This window comes from Pyrus communis, chromosome 13, assembly GCF_041283825.1.
Source record: "Pyrus communis isolate YQ-2024b chromosome 13, ASM4128382v1, whole genome shotgun sequence".
In the NCBI taxonomy this organism is placed as follows: domain Eukaryota; kingdom Viridiplantae; phylum Streptophyta; class Magnoliopsida; order Rosales; family Rosaceae; genus Pyrus; species Pyrus communis.
Genome location: NC_142577.1, coordinates 24,858,708 through 24,875,232, shown reverse-complemented (window position 1 = coordinate 24,875,232; position 16,525 = coordinate 24,858,708). Strand labels below are relative to the sequence as shown.

The 16,525-nt window shown below is 39.6% G+C and overlaps 5 protein-coding genes across 9 annotated transcripts; 3 read left to right on the top strand and 2 right to left on the bottom strand.

The window, feature by feature from the left end:
- LOC137737815 (mitotic spindle checkpoint protein MAD2) lies at nucleotides 1–1,696 on the top strand. The gene is made up of 7 exons (XM_068477379.2): nucleotides 1–247; nucleotides 365–380; nucleotides 510–640; nucleotides 728–848; nucleotides 960–1,063; nucleotides 1,150–1,271; nucleotides 1,392–1,696. The coding sequence occupies exons 1-7, from the start codon at nucleotides 175–177 to the stop codon at nucleotides 1,446–1,448; spliced, it is 624 nt and encodes a 207-aa protein (XP_068333480.1). The 5' UTR covers nucleotides 1–174; the 3' UTR covers nucleotides 1,449–1,696.
- A 666-nt stretch (nucleotides 1,697–2,362) lies between these two features.
- Nucleotides 2,363–6,238, bottom strand: LOC137737103 (trihelix transcription factor GT-1). 4 transcript variants are annotated; one of them, XM_088682291.1, is made up of 6 exons: nucleotides 5,698–6,238; nucleotides 3,895–3,933; nucleotides 3,562–3,582; nucleotides 3,290–3,436; nucleotides 2,894–3,118; nucleotides 2,363–2,756 (listed from the first exon to the last, which is right to left on the bottom strand). In XM_088682291.1, the coding sequence occupies exons 1-6, from the start codon at nucleotides 6,236–6,238 to the stop codon at nucleotides 2,554–2,556; spliced, it is 1,176 nt and encodes a 391-aa protein (XP_088538417.1). In that variant the 3' UTR covers nucleotides 2,363–2,553. The 4 variants fall into 4 exon arrangements, with proteins under 4 accessions (XP_088538417.1, XP_068332577.2, XP_068332578.2 ...); XM_068476476.2 differs by having other exon boundaries at nucleotides 3,290–3,421; XM_068476477.2 differs by lacking the exon at nucleotides 3,562–3,582.
- A 531-nt stretch (nucleotides 6,239–6,769) lies between these two features.
- LOC137737104 (uncharacterized) lies at nucleotides 6,770–8,610 on the top strand. 2 transcript variants are annotated; one of them, XM_068476479.2, is made up of 2 exons: nucleotides 6,770–6,914; nucleotides 7,443–8,610. In XM_068476479.2, the coding sequence occupies exons 1-2, from the start codon at nucleotides 6,770–6,772 to the stop codon at nucleotides 8,453–8,455; spliced, it is 1,158 nt and encodes a 385-aa protein (XP_068332580.1). In that variant the 3' UTR covers nucleotides 8,456–8,610. The 2 variants fall into 2 exon arrangements, with proteins under 2 accessions (XP_068332580.1, XP_068332581.1); XM_068476480.2 differs by having other exon boundaries at nucleotides 6,774–6,914; nucleotides 7,450–8,610.
- Nucleotides 8,611–9,337: 727 nt separating this feature from the next.
- LOC137736599 (uncharacterized) lies at nucleotides 9,338–9,787 on the top strand. Its single transcript, XM_068475838.2, has one exon. The coding sequence runs from the start codon at nucleotides 9,469–9,471 to the stop codon at nucleotides 9,652–9,654; it is 186 nt and encodes a 61-aa protein (XP_068331939.1). The 5' UTR covers nucleotides 9,338–9,468; the 3' UTR covers nucleotides 9,655–9,787.
- A 1,446-nt stretch (nucleotides 9,788–11,233) lies between these two features.
- Nucleotides 11,234–15,051, bottom strand: LOC137737631 (F-box protein SKIP14). Its single transcript, XM_068477168.2, has 2 exons — nucleotides 13,140–15,051; nucleotides 11,234–12,906 (listed from the first exon to the last, which is right to left on the bottom strand). Exons 1-2 carry the CDS (start codon nucleotides 14,073–14,075, stop codon nucleotides 12,352–12,354), a joined length of 1,491 nt encoding a protein of 496 aa, XP_068333269.2. The 5' UTR covers nucleotides 14,076–15,051; the 3' UTR covers nucleotides 11,234–12,351.
- Nucleotides 15,052–16,525: the final 1,474 nt, after the last annotated feature.

Sequence of the window (16,525 nt, the reverse complement as noted above, 5' to 3'; positions counted from 1 at the left end):
TACTTTTAGTCGATTTTCTCAAAGCCCTGAAATCTATTTCTTCAGCCTCTTCATCGCGGACAACTCAAAAACCGCTTCTTCTTTTTTTTTTTCTCTGGAAAGTTCAGTATTTTCTTTCTTGCCAAACAGAAAGTTGGGTAGAATCTTTACTGTGTTTGGAAGCGCATCGTAGTAATGGCTTCAAAAGCAGCGACCAAAGATATCATCACTCTGCGTGGCTCTGCCGCCATCGTCAGCGAGTTCTTCGGTAGTTTTATGTCGATTGGATTTGATTCTCATTTTTCTTTGTTGGGTATTTTTCGGTTTCCGAGAAATCTTTGTCTGATCTCTGTATTTTGTGTTTTTTCTGCGTTTTTTCTTTCAGGATATTCTGCAAACAGGTAATGGGCATGGGATATTGGTCTTTGATCTTGTTGTTTGTGTTATCTTTTTTTGTGCTTGCTTCATTTGGGATATGTATTTGTTAGATATTGAAGTTAATGTTGGTTGGAATTTGGGTATTCTTTTAGTATTCTGTACAATCGAGGAGTGTATCCTGAGGAAAGCTTTGTGAAGGTGAAGAAATATGGACTGCCAATGTTGCTTACTCAAGACGAGGGCCTCAAATCCTTTATTGCCAACCTAACTGCCCAGCTTTCTGGTACTTTTCTACCCTTTTTGGGTCTAATTTATTTTATTACGTCGATACCGAAGAGTTTGACACGATGTACTTATTCATTTTGTAAAGAATGGCTGGAATCTGGCAAGTTACAGAGAGTTGTTCTGGTCATAATGAGCAAGGCCACCAATGAGGTTCTGGAGAGGTGGAACTTCAGCATTGAGACCGACAGAGAGGTCGTTGAGAAGGGGTAATTCAATTCAATTTTGGGTTATATTTAGTCCCCCGTGTTGCATGAAACTACAATTTGTTTTATTCATTTCTAAATCATGTTTCATTGTTTTGTTATGTTTGATTTAAGCGTGTCGAGGGAAAAGAGTGACAAGGAAATCATGAGGGAGATTCAAGCGATCATGAGACAGATTGCTTCGAGCATCACTTACTTGCCATGCCTTGATGAACCCTGTAAGACAAACACACTCACTTATCCAAATGGTTTACTTATTCGTATTGGTATTCATCATGTTCATTTGTTCGATTGCTTGCTTTAGGTGTGTTTGATGTGTTGGCGTACACGGATAAAGATGTTGCAGTCCCATTCACTTGGATCGAGAGTGATCCGAAACTGATTGCAAATCCAGAAATAGTGAAACTGCACTCCTTTGACACCAAGGCAAGTTCAAGAAATTGCATTCCCATTTTATTATTTTCATGCATTTAGATAATCTCTTCACCGTAAAAAAGGGGAAATGCTTGTGTTGCTGACAGTTAATTTGTTTGCTGGATCATGCAGATTCACAAGGTTGACACTCTAGTGTCGTACAAGAACGACGAATGGGACGAGCAGTAAGAGGAGGAAGGGGATGGTAACCAGTATCCATGTTTCGTGGACTTTTGGTATTTTGAATCTTTTATTCACAATTTATTCACAATTTGTTACAACGTTTGTTTCCGTCTTGATGTTTTTGATGTGGGTGTTGGATGTATAATTTGTATGTTGGTGGGTGGAACGCGTGTTTTGAGTTGTATTCATTTCGTACTAGACAAGTCATCGAATGTATTAGCTTTCATATATAAAAACAGATTCTGTTGTTCCCATGTTCTAAGAAATGCAGCACACACAGATCACTTAAATCGCATGAAACAACTCACTAATGTTTCTGCTTTCAGCATATGCTGGGCCCAATAAAATGGTACCAAATTTTTGAATTAGTGTGAACCAAATTTGGATTTGTCTTAATGGAGATGTAAATTAATTTGGGCTCTATTTAAAAAAAAGGGTATATTTGGATTTGTCTCAAAAACATTGCTCATGAGAGAGTTTTCCGGCCAACAAGAAATGTATTATGTGTTGCACATCTCTATATACACCCCTAACTGGAGATGCTGTAAGGAAAATTTGAGCAAGGTCACACCATGTAAATGATGTTACTGATACACTAGTTATGATGTGTGCACGATAAAATATACGCACATTATGTACCAGTAGGTTTGGACTACTACATGTCGGTGTGACAGTCTTGCTGAACAATTTACCCATGAGTGACCACCAACAAGGAAAAATAAGACCACTCATACTAGTCGGTCGGAAAATTGGATTAACAGAAAATTAAAAGTTTAGGAGCCGTTTAATAACCAAAAAATGAATTAACTGAAAATGAAATGATTAGCAAAAGGCACCTTGACTTGTCAAAAAAATAAAAAAAAGATAAGCAGAAGAACCATAAGGCATAAATGAAATGAATATGAAAGGAGGTAATGATGTGTAGAAGGGTAGAAACTTGTTTGTAACTTCAAACGTATATAATTACAAACAGCAGAGGCCACTGTGCAAAAGATAAAATCGTCTTTGATCTACCATAATACACAATGTGCAGCACTGAACAGAAAAAGGATCCATAAACTATCCGCTACTACATTGAGAAGGGAACATTACAAGGGGACGTCTGGTAGCCTCAACTGATACCGCGGTATATTGCACCCGGGCGAAGATCATCCATATTTTCAATATTTCTGTACCCATCAAACTCCCTCAGACACGACCACCCCCTGCGGGACAGAAACTCGCGATAATCTTCTTCCGTGTAGAATAGCTTCTCCTCTGTATGTACTGGTATGTGGTCCGACTCGTCATAGAGGCACACTTTGATGGCCACCCCTGAAATTAGGACTTTAGCATCAAGTTTTCATTATGAAAGTGGGGGACCAAACGAAAATATAATTTTCAACCATTTTTTCATTTAGCCGATGGCTAAGTAACATTTAAATTCATTATGGTTGATATGTAACCTATACCTTCATCAAGATGAAGAGTGTAATTCCCAAGAGGCATGTCCCTGTCAAGACTTCGGACTATCTGGTCTTCATCCTCCAACCAGAAGGAGCGTTTTGTTCTCAACCTAAAAGCAGACTTAATTGCATCCTTAATGGCATCTGCGGAGCCATCGATACCAATCCTTCTAGTATAATCACCCCAAGTGACTAATATGACTCTACCACCATATGCTTGACCCTCCCCACCTGCCAAAAAAGAAAAAAAGAAACAAAAAGAATTTGAAATAAATGAAGTATTGACAACATAATAATGAGATATCTTGCGTGCTACTCATCCGCAAAAAAACGGTTGGAGCATAAACACATATAACAAGACGCCTGTTGAGCAAATTTCACAACTTCAATTAATATACTTACCATTTCCAGGGGTTTCTCTCCAATTCCATGGTGGAACTCCACCTGGCGTAACTGCATCAGCTGCAGTGATGGCAAGAGGGTGACCATCGTGATCCAAACGTCTTTCAAGATTGAGTGTTGGCCTGCCACTAGCTGCACACCAAGGAACTTAAAAAGAGAGGATAGATGTCTCTTTGAAAAGAAAAAATGACTTGGGAAAAATATGATATATAGAAGCAGAACATAGGACATGAAACACGCAGAGAAGTTAATATGCTCCAATTTTGCCTTACAAAGTGAAGAACTCATCATTTCTGGCCAAAACGAAAAGAAAAAACAGAAATCAGCGTTGACAATAAAAAAGAAGAAAAAAGCTTAGTCACTGGTCATTGAATCTTGAATGCCATCTAGTATGCTAGTATTATCCAACATGAGCCATGAGATGAGATATTTGAGATGGTTGTACCTGAATAACCTTAACGAACTGATCATTCCCCAAAAGATAAGTAATCATAATTTCTTAGAGTGATCAAGAGTTATCAGACTAGCCAGTAATTAGGTGATGAAACAATATAAACACCCACCAGAATACTAAAACTCAGATTAAATTAAATTAATTAATATACCTTCAACAGGTGCAAAAGAAATGCTTGCATCTTCAATACCTACATGATCAGAAAATCAGTCAAATGGATTGTCAACTACATAGACAATGGAAAGGTGCGGAAAGAAGAAGTCATTTATGTTGCAAAATTTTCACCCGTATGAACTAGTTATAACATTTCACCCCTAAATCCAAGTCCAACTAGGTGATGCAATAGCAGAACTTTCAAAAGAAAAGACTAAAGAACACAAGGCACTACCCAAGTGAAGGAAAAGAAAAGTAATGAGTTGTGCAATCCCCCATGCAGCACTTGATGCATAAGGAACAGAGACGGAACATGGGCAAGGATCACCTGAGCTGCAGTGCTCCCCAAATTAGGACAAGAAAAGGAAAAAAAAAATGAAAACCTATAAGAACCAGCCCAGCCCATTCCTAACTTTCCCCCACCCCACAAGGTAAGGTCACACAGCCCACCCCAAATTGCAAGGCCGCTTAAAACAGCGCAACTCAACGGATAAGTCCCCCCATTGTCCGTTTACAAAAGTTATGCATTTCTTGCAACTTCACAACGTGTCTTTATTTGATAAAGTCTTTAGAACGCACTATAGAAAATGTAACATCTGAAGTTGATGTCAGTAGATATCGTCACAGGAAATGGTGTTTTATACAGCCTACAATGTCTCAGGACAGAAGCCATAGTACCATGAAGTCGGAAAAAAACAACCAAGACACAGAAAAATAATTAGACATGAAAATTTTCCTTGTATATAAGATTTGTTTTGTACGAAGCAGCGCCTTCAATACTTTACTAAATACTACACAACGTCTCATGCGCGTCAACATGCTTTGAAACCCAGCATACGACACCTCTATAATCAACAATGATAAGAAAAAGGACAAATTCAATGCGTTGCCACAATAAGCCAATACCTTATCCATGTTTTATAATACAAAGCAAATGCAAACAGAGTACATTTCCAAACTAGGGCACAAGAAAACCCAAACATTCTTTCTTGCTTCTAGCCTCATATTTCTGTTCATTTACGTAAAGCACAAGATTGTTGGGAAGCAATCATATTAAGTGAGTTTCCGTTCTCAACATAAGTCTCAACCAAGAACAAAATGACTTTTGAGTTTGACTAGGTCACACTAATCTGTTAATTCCCCTCCACTGGTTTATTAGATGTGCAATCTCATAGCCAAAACTGCAAAATACATCCAGACTGCATATTAAGCGTCATGAACCTCAGCCTCACCCAACCCAGTATTCCAGATCGCAATCAAGTGGTGTGCAACATACTCAAAACTAACTTACCACACAGTCCGTTCCGATAAATAACATCAAATCACATCATGATTTTCATATCTTGTATTTATCGTTAGCCATCACACCCAGATGCGCATGCAGAATTATCATATCTATGTCTTAGAGAGCAATTATTGCAGGAACTACTCAATTCATCTAAAGTTTGAAGACGATGACTTAACTACGGTCATACTCCACATTACTAATTATAGCCATTTCCATAGACATAAACATTTCTAAATTGAAACAATAAATGAAACCCTCTAAATTTATTTTCTAACAGATTAATAATGTACCAAATTCAGAGAAACACGAAGCACTTACACAAATGGAAAAACTACAGAAAACCAACATATACATAAAAGGGAAGACAACCAATCCCAACCCCTCTAATTTAAGAATTTTCTTCAAAACACTAAAAATTTCAGCTCAAGTTTAACAACCCCACTTCGAATTCGAACATAAATATTCAGACAGCAACCTGAAAATTCAGAAAAAAATGAAAGAAAAACTCGATACCTTTATCCGAAAATTGCACGAAAGAATCGACCTTTGGGAGAGTGGGGCTTTTGTAGTGCGGATTCTTGCTTCTCTGCTTCAAAATCTCCTCAATCTCCTTGTAATACGACATCTTTGCAGACCCACTTCCCCTATCATGGTGCTTAGCCTTCTTGAACTCCTTCAGCAAGTTCCTCCACTTGTCGGTGCACATCGTCGGCGACCGATCGAACCCTTTTTCCCTCATCTTCGCCGAAATCTGCTCCCACAAGTGCTTGTTCGACTTGGAGGTGTTGAACAAGCTGTCCATCTCGCGGCGGAGGGCTATTAAGCTACGGGTCTCGTCTTGCACCCAAGTCTCAGCTCGCTTCTTCGGCGCCCTCACTTCGTGGTCCTCCCCACTGCTGTCCCCCATCAGCATCTGCTGCTGCGGCTGCGGTGGGTGGAGATGAGCTTGAGATTGGGATTGGGAGAGTTCCTCGTTTGAAACAACCACCTCCATCATCATGTCCCGACTGCCCTTGTAGAAATCGATTGGTTGAGGCTTCTCCAACAAGTACATGCCGTGGGTGTGGAAATTAAAGGGGAGAGAGTTATGACTGTGGGTCCGATTCCGACTCAGACAGATAGCGGGGAGAAGGAGAAGAAGAAAGTGAAGTACTTATCAGCAGCAGAACTAACCCATTTTTGTTACTTTTTGCAGTCGGTGAGTTTTGGGGTTCTCTCAGCTCAGAGACAGAGAGAGCTCTCTAGAGAGAGAAAGTAGAGAGAAGCTACAGAGAGGGGAGGAAAGTGCTTGAATTTAAAGCTTTTGTCTTTTGATTAGCGAAGAAAGAAGAAAGAGTTCAGCGCTCTCTCCTCTCTCCTCTCTCTCTCCGGTTAACGAGCTACTCGAAGTTCCGAACTTTAATCGCAGCGTTTGCAGCCGCTTTTAGTAAAACGACGTCGTTAACAGACAGGTAAAAAGACGTGGCGTCTTGGATTTTGGAAAAATGTTATCATCTAGACTGCTACCCGCCCTAAGATCTTCTTCTCTCTCTAAAATTTCGCCGGAAACAAAACCCTAAAAATGATTGCCGGAAATTTGTGAGAGATGAAGCTCATCCAAGTCTCTGCCGCTCGGTCCAGAGCTTCTCTGTATTTTCTCCATGGAGGAGTGACCTCTCGGACTCCCAAGCCACGCCCAGCTTCCTTTGCAGCTCCCAAAGTCGGAGCCTTTAGTCCGAGCCGTCTCTCAGGTATTAAATCAAACACCTTCGGTGCAATATGTTTTTTTTATCTCCCTCATGTTCGAATTAAGGACTGCTAATCATGTGGGTTTGTCTCTGAAATCGAATTGGGAGATTGGGGGAGGAAGTTGAGCTTTGTGGGTTTTCTACTTTCTTTTCCTCGGTAGCATTACTTGTATTTAGAGTAAGCATTCGTCCTTTGATTTTCTTGTTTTCGAATGTTTCGCATTTCGAATACCGTGAATGGAAAGATGCATTAAGTAGGAAGGATCGAATATTTAGTTCCTTCTCTGATAGAAGGATCAATGCTTGTCGTGAAGGAGGAACAATAGAATATGCTTCGCTTTCAGTTTTTTGTTTATGAAGGAGAAGTTTACTGCCTGGTTGTGTAATGTTAATGTGCCGAAGAAACCTATTTTGCGTTGTTTCTGATGAATTTTGTGTGTTGATTTTGTAAATCAATGCCGCAATGTTTTCGTGTCAAATGTTGATAAAAATATCCATTCAAGAAGTTTCTTCAACTAAACTTTCAAGCAGTGTGTAGCTTTTGCAGGACCCTTCAACGAAACAAAGTAGCTATGGATGGCATTGTCAGATCAGCAACAAGTAATGCCTATTGCTCCATGTTCTGCAGATCTCTCCATAAAGCAGTAGGATTGCTATCCTCAAGAAAGATATGGTTTAGGAAAGAGATTTTGAGACCTTTTTCCACATGCACCGAACCACTGATCTCTCCAATTTCCCCTCTTATCATTCGTCGCCCCCCATCATCGCTAGTGCTAGCCACCCGGCTTTCACCATCTGATGCTCCCCAGCGATCAGAGGAGTGGTTTGCCCTACGCAAGGATAAGCTGACCACAAGCACCTTCAGCACCGCCTTGGGATTTTGGAAGGGGACCCGCCGGCCAGAGCTCTGGCATGAGAAGGTATTTGAATCCGAGAAACAAATTGTGGAAGCTTCTAAGAGAGCCATGGAGTGGGGCATGCTCAATGAAGAAGTGGCCATTGAAAAGTACAAAAGCATCACAGGTCGCGAAGTGAGTTCATATGGATTTGCTACCCACGCAGATGAGCGATATGGTTGGATTGGTGCCTCCCCTGACGGTCTTCTTGAGGGTCTTATTGATTGCTATCAAGGCGGTGGGATACTGGAAGTGAAGTGTCCGTACAACAAGGGCAAGCCTGACAAGGCTCTTCCCTGGTCAACCATGCCTTTCTATTACATGCCTCAGGTGCAGGGCCAAATGGAGGTAATGGACAGAGAGTGGGTTGATCTGTACTGCTGGACACCGAATGGAAGCACAATATTTCGCGTGTGCAGGGACCGGAGTTACTGGAACTTGATGCATGGAATTTTACGGGAATTCTGGTGGGAAAATGTGGTTCCGGCGAGGGAGGCTCTATTGCTGGGGAAAGAAGAAGAAGCCAAGAAATATATTCCGACTTCTACACACAAGCAAACAGGGCTTGCCATTGTCAAAAGCCTGAAGCTTGCCAGCGAGTCTAAGCTGTTGTGCAGAGAAATTGCAGGTCATGTCGAATTTTTCTAGACGATAGGTTCAAGTCAAGGGATGAGGGAAATTGATCCTTATTTTGTTTCCCTTACCTTTGATGCTTTAAATTGTAATCCTACGGTTCGCGATTTCATTAGTCAATTGTATTGCATCTCATGGTGTATTTATATAGTTCGATCATTTCTGGTTCATTAGATACTTTTGGTCTCCAATATCTGACTCTGTCCTGCAACTTGATCAGCCAGAAAACCATACTAGTAGAACCCGAGGATGAAATTATCGATGCTCATACTCGTGGACATTTCGGGTGCTACATCATCAATATGTACTTGATCGACTTTTAATTTTGACCGAATTAGAGATTTTAACAACGACAACAGTTTATTTGTTTTGAATTTGCTTCTTTTATTTTGGATGAATACCTTCACCAGTCAAGAACTTTCCTCCATTTCTGTCGGGAACATCGGAATCGTGCATATCTCAGCGAGATTATGGAAATACCGACGACATTGGAGAAGAAATGGCTTTGTAAGATGAGAAAAATACCATTCTCCAAAACAGGCATTGTCTGAAAGGCTTAGCATGGATTTAGATTTTGGAGTTTTGACTTGACTGCTCGTTGCCTACTGCTAGACTCGGTCAACAGCAGTTGATAGAAATGGCAAAATCTTGCGTGTAACCAATTGTTAATGTTCGTTATATATCTTTGGCATCACGTGAATTCCGACAAAAGAAAACGAGTGTATTACTAACTACTTTAGTCCAATAAGGAACGTGACCGAATTAAGGATAATCGAGTTGGTTCGAGAAATATCGAGTTGCATAATAAGCAAAAGACCGTTGGACAAATTTCTAAACTTGTTCATCAAACATAACGAACTTCGGCCAAACAATTTTCCCTTCGATTAAATTAAAGGAAAAAACAGCACTGGATTAAAATAAGCAAACTAACCCTTTTGCAACAAATTGCCAAAGCTCTGTCGCTAAAAGAAGTTTTTAACCTCGGAAAAGAAGAACACAAGAGGAAGAAAAGAAAAAAGAAGAGGACAATGGATTCTGGTCTGTCCTGGGCTGATCAATGGGACAACAACCCCGACCCGCCGCCATCGGGATCATCCGACAAGGATAAGAAGAAGGGCAAGGATGGATCGAAGAGCAGCTTCGGAAAGGCGATTTTGAGCTTCAAGTGGGTGGAGAAGCTCAAGAAGAAAACTCAGAAAGAAGATGGGCAATAAAACACTACACTGTTGAACAATGTAGCTTCTTCCAGCATTATATATTGTCACTAACCAGTTAATCCCATTTGTCTTCATATTTTCTGTTGAAAAAAATGGTTTAATAATAAAAAAAAATCAATTAATTTTCTCATTTTTCTTAGCTAATTTACAATCAATGTTATTGCTTTTTGTAAATTAAAATGGAACATCATGAAAATGAAGTAACGTATAACCGGTATGTTACCATAGAGGTATATCAATTAATCACGTATTGTCTTGCATTTTAATTTTCCAACGTGATTTGCTTGAGATATCATCACATGAGCATCTCGTTGCTTGAATATTGATTGTCGTAAGCAGTCGTGTCCGTGACAGACTCATGGATCCGTCTCTGTTGCCAACAAGAAGTAAAATGTGCAGCAAAAATGGATGTCTTTCTTCGTTTCTGAGCGAATATTTCAGTTAGCCCCACGCAAGAAATGTGAGCGTATATATGATCAATGTCGTGTTGAGTTGGACCACGCATGTATGGCGAGAGAAACATCCTTGCGCATGAGATGACAACGTTACGGTAACAATGTTTCAAGTCAATCACGCGCTATCATGTGAGAAAAATTAATTTTATCCGCATCATCGACGTAATTCTATATGTATGAAAGAGCCATAAAAAAGGTGAATAATCTTTTTCTTAGACCTAGAGCATCTCTAATAGGAGATGTAGAATGCCAATGTTTGAACACTTTACATTTCTGGTTGGATGGAAAGCTCTCCAATAAACGGAATGTAAAATACACATTTTGGCCAAAAAATGTACATATACATCTTTCAAAGGTAGGCCCCAATAATTATAGCAAAAAAAAAAAAGATCTCAAATTTACATACACTGCGTTGAGGTAGAACTCATGTTTACATATCTTGAAAATATAAAATAAAATATAAATGTGATCACATCTTTAGAAATTTACAACTTTCCGTTTGAAGATGCTCATACATAACCAAAACACACTTCTTCCTTGCCTCCACTTCGAGGAAGAGTAGGAGCTAAGCCAACTTTTGAAGGGTCGGCTTTGTAAGTAAGAAGCATGTTTTTTTTTTTGGATAATACTAGAGAGACTAAATTTATAGATAAAATTTATTAGCTACATGATGTCTCACTAATAGGAATGAGTATGTTTATCAGTATTCAGGTAATAATCCAATCATCAATTTACATATAATTTAGTTTACACAATTTTGTTTACAAATTTAGTCTTCTTAGCATTACCCTTTTTATGTTTCTGTGTAGTATTTGCAAATCTTCGTGAAGCTGGTAAGTTCTCCATCTCACAAATCCGTAGCCAAGTTGACTAGTGCAGTCTACTTCTGTCCCAACTTCACAAATCCGTAGCCAAATTGACTAGAGCAGTCTACTTCTGTCCCAACTTCGACAGGGACAACATTGTTACAAAACATGATCAAAAGATCAACAATTGAAAGGATTGTGGCCTCAACGATCAACGTACGTGCCAATGGATAAAAATGTATAAGATGAAAGAACATGTGGGAAAATCGTAAGAAAAAGAGAATAATACAACCAAGGAAAGTGGAAAATAGAGAATACACATAGCAAGAGCAATAGCTTTGCCCACTTTTACATAAAACCATAACTTGATTGAGAAAGTACATTTTATAACATTCGCTTCGACCGAAAAGAAGCTGATAACTTTGTGCTCAATGCACACACGAAAGATAACATAGATTGAAGTTGCCATAAATCGTAACTGAGACAGACGAAAGTCGTCCTCCAAAGCAAGAACAACGTACCAGCACGGCCATGTATGGACAACGCACAAGCCCGTCTCTTATTAACAACGTACATGCCCCGTCTTTAATGAACAACATTGTTTCCAGTGGAAGGAAACAATCGTAGCTTCATTCTTGACTAAACAAGAACGAATCTGTGGAGTGGCATTATATATGACAATGAAGGAAAATCAGTACAGTATATAAAGCCAGGTAGAGGATCCAGTCCTGCTCAGGGCTTCATCACAAATAGCAGGTCACAGATGAGCATGCTACTGCAGCAGCAATCTTCGAAACATAAACTGCTGCACAACTGGAAAAAATGAACAACGTAACTCCTCTTCACGCTTCAAACACTCCACAAGTAACCGACGACCGCTTCCATGCGCCAGCATAGAGTTCACGGAGCACAATGGATGAGTTACAACAAATAAGTTACCTTTCCACTTTGCTCTCTACTAGTAGTAGTTCCCTGCTGTTGACTGCTCTGGTAGGCTACCTCGCATCGTGGTCAGATGCTAACGGACTTCATACATAATATTCAAAGGCAAATGAACATACTCCTCGTAGAACATTTATTCATGCAGAACCAACTAACGGAATCACCAGAACAAAATTCCCCGCCGTGGACAGTGGATGCAGAACTTTGTTAACAATCTCCTTCACTCCTAAAATTTCCATCTCTTTTGTTTTTATTTTTTTACATTTTTTTTTTCTATTCATCACGACATACTAGCAGTGGGCTCGGAGCCCCAGATGAGATACAAACCGCCAAAGCTGAAGTCAACCAATAGACTAAACCCAACAAAGCCAGCTGACCAAGCGGTATGCAACAAAGGAACCATAATCTTAAACTGATTGGATACCTTAGTAACCCCTTGTAATTTACTCATCCATAATAAGAAACCAGCAGATCTACAGGACCAACAGGACCTAGCCATGCCGACCAAAGGTATCATTCCGTTCATGGAGAACAAAAGGTTTGGATGGACCGTATGTTCCATCCTGTGTCTCTTGAGACTCAAGTAGCTGCTTCCAACAATCTGAGCAAAGCAACTCCAAACAAAATGTTTCCTCATATTCACAATCATTAACGCACCGACCACACTGAATACACCTCCCTATGCAAAGTGTGCAGGCCCTGCATACCTGAGTTGGATGTTCTTTCCTTTGACAAGCCTCGGCAGGGCAATCATAGACAAGCCTCAGGTTCTGGCATCTAGGACACATTTCAATATCAATGTCGCTATCATCATCAGAGGGCAGGTAAAAGTTCCCTCTGTGATAAAAGTGTGGCTTGTGTGGATTAGGCTGCATCTGACTGTCAGTTCGCAACAAGAACTTCAATTCTTCAAAATGCTTCTGTGTCACACCATATAGTCCACCAATTCGTAAATGCCTCACACCTTGTGCACCCTTAGAATTGAAAGCCTTTAAGCTATTCACGATGCCCTCAATACTGAGTCTAGTACATCCAGGCACGCTCAACTGCACAAATAAAGGGAACATTTAAATGAAGTTAATGAACATGAAAAACAATCAAATTTTTCTTCACTAGAGTTAACTCTGAGCACAAGTCAAAGAAATTTAAGGTAAACAAGTAATAACCATGAATGGTGGTGCAGAGATATACTTCTTGTAAAGAGACAATAATAAATATAAAAAATTGAAGGAAAAAACGTAGCAACAGTCGAGATAAAATCCAGAAGCCAAAAACTAACCTTGGTTAGCCTGGGATTACTTTCAAGCACACGCTTCAGACCATCATCAGTGATCCTTGGGCACTCCACTAGGCTCAAGCTCTGCAGATTTCCTTGAGCCCGATCGGTTAATTGCAAGAGAACATCATCGGTAATCTTCTCATTCAGCGGTTGATCTATGTGAATATTTCTCCACAAAAGGGGGTCACCGCGAACTGTAGAATGGAGAGATCTGCAAGTACCTTCTACATGAAGAAGATCCTGCACCCCCAGATAACTAAGGGCAAACATCATCGCCCCATGAGGAGCTCCTCCATCACTGCCAGCACAAATCCCATAGTCATGCTGGACTTCTACATTTTGCTGATTGGAAAAACCACAACTTCCATTGCCCAAATTCAGAACGTCAGCGACTGGACATGCTGATCCAAAATCGCTGTGTAAGGGCGCATCACCAACTCCCTTCTCTTTTGAGCACCCACTTAATCCACTTGCTACATTAGCCTTGTGATCGACCCCAATTTTCCCAGGGAATGCCTGAAACCTCATAGCATTATTCCAGATAAAATTCAATCCCGCGAAAAGTTCATAGTTATCATTACTTGTCCCCACCTCATCCCTTCTGTAACCACCATAGTCCACTTCCAAATCCTCAAGCCAGCCCGTGATAGCCGTAAACGTGGTACTTATATCCATGCCAAAAGGGTCCGAAGGCAATAGATCAAGAATGTCATTCGAAACTGGATCCTGTGAGCAACCCCTATCACATCTATCTCTTCCATAATCAAAGCAATCATCCACTTCCCGGTTTGAATGCCAAGGCCTACCGAAACCATCTCCATTCCTCTCAGGTATACCCTCCACGAGGTACCCATTGGCAATCCTCATTGGAGAAACCAAATTGTCCTCAGACAGATGCCCCGGAAAGACTGGTCGATAAGAAAAATTCAAAGCCATTGAATATACACCCCGACCAAATTTCTCTCTACATAAGTCTATACACAAACCCTAGATTTTTGAACCCTTTTTCTCTCTCTTTTTTTTTTTTTTTCGATTAACCAAGTAAGTGTGGGAAAAAATAGAAAAATATGTAACAAGGGGAAGGAAGATCTAACAAGAAAACCCTCAATTTCTGATGGCAAACTAAAACGACGCCCAAAAATTTCACAGAGTCTCTTGCAAATAACCTAAAATCAGCTGGAATGGAAACGAAAAAACCAACGCCGTAACCTATTTATCTACAGAGATAAGAATCAAAGAATTTAACTTTTTTTGGGGGGGTTTTTTATTCGACTAACCTAGGGTTTGTACGAAACGACAAAAAAACAGATACCCAATACAGAACGGATCAAAGAAACAAAGTTTCGATAAATTGGAAGGAGAAACTGATAATTCGGGGGATACCCAAATGAAATCAAATCAGAAACGAATCGAAACAATGACCACGTACCCTAGTTTTTGCTCTGACGAACGCAATCGACAAACCAAAGCCGCCTCCTGGTACCGAACCCTCGCAGAAGAAGAAGAAGAAGGAGAAAAAGATATCAGCTTTCTGCTCGATTCGATTGAAATTCTAGGGCTTTCAGAACATTCTGCTCTTTTCCTGAGGTGGGGAATCGATCCGAACAGAGGACGAGCGCTTGTCGATCGAGTTCAGAGAGGGGAGAGAGAGAGAAGGAGAAACGCCGAGAAATTGAATAAACGTGTAGAAATAATAAAAAAAAAGAGGCGAGAAAAATATTAAGGGAAGAGAGAGAAAGTGAAGGGTGAGGGTGAATTGTCCAATTTAGGAGAGAGAGGGTGGGGAGAAGGACACGTGTCGGTAGTTGGAAAGAGTCACTGCTTCTTCGCAGTAAGATATGGCGGGAGGAGGAATCCTTGTTTCGCTCTGATTCCCAGGAGCCTCTCACCTTCACCCCCGCCCTCATCTCTCGCCATCTTTCAACTCTCTCACCCTCCAAATTAAATTAATTAATCTCTATTTTTTTTTATTAATAATTACACCTTGTATTTCAGGTTTTTTGCCAATTGGGTCTCCATTTTTTGAAATTGGACAAAAAGAAAATTTGGAATTACGAATTGTACGCTATAACTTAAGAAATTAATGGAAAATAAATAAGAACATTATCTAAGAAAAGTATACCCTTTAAACATAGAAAGATAACTCACGTAACACATTTTGGCATCTAGTTAAGCAACATATACTCAACAAATATTTCCGTATGAAAACAAAAATCACTTGATATTTTAACGAAATGAAAGCTCAGTGAAAATTACCATTTTCTTGATGTATTTTTTTTCCCTTTTAGTCTTAGTAAAATTCGTATTTAATGAAAACTATACTTTTTAAATATATAAACATATAACTCACATAACACACTTTAGCATCTAATTAAGCAATATACACTCAACAAATATTTTCATACGAAAACATAGATTACCTGATATTATCAACGAAACAAGAGCTCAGTGAGGATTACCATTTTCTTAATGCACTTTTTTACCCTTTTTGTCTTAGTAAAAATTGGATTTAGGTTTGGGTTTCCATTTGTGACCGTTTGACGTTGCACATCAGGTGGAGGGTAAATAAGTCATTGAGGATGAGAGGTTTTACTGTTTGGTACTTCGGTCGGTGAGCGTAAGTTGGAGGGAAGATAGGCCGTGTTTGGGTGTGTGCGTTGGTAGAGTTTCTTCCAACAGGATCCTCTCCGGATCTTTTGGTGAGGATCTTGAGAATCAGTGAATCGTACATCATATGATCAGTTTTTGTCAAATACTATTTGTGTTTAATTTTAAATAAAACTATTTAAAATAATTTCTAATCGTACGATATATAATAAACGGACAGAATTAACGGATTCTCAAAATCTGTACAAAGAGAATCCGACGATAATCCGAATTCTGTCTTTCTATTTGGGTTCTGCGTCCAAGCGGCCAAGTTGCTGGCGTGTCACACAGGGACCCACTTTTACGCGTGGTGGATTTAATTGGGCCTCGGTGGCTTTCGGCATTATCTATTAGGATAATCCGAACCCTACCCCTTTCCCAAGTTTTTATTTTTCTTCTGTCAAAAGTTCAAAAACCCCTTGGGGAAGTTTATCCTTTCTCTTTTGTCCTAACACCTTTCACAAGGGAATTTACATTTTTACCCTTCTTGAATGTTAATTTATTTATTCATTTATTTGGTTATTTAGGTGAATTGATTGATTTATTTGTTTTGTTGCCTTGTTTATTGGTTGGTTGTTGATAAGTGGGGCTTGAAAATGGAGAGGTAATGAACAGCTATTGTATGGTCTAACCAAAATATAACAAACTACTTTTAATGGAAATTAATATTTTTTTTGTTTATAAAAATGAAAAATAAGAAGAAATTAATGGCTTTGAAATGGTCCAAGCCTTGGAGGAGA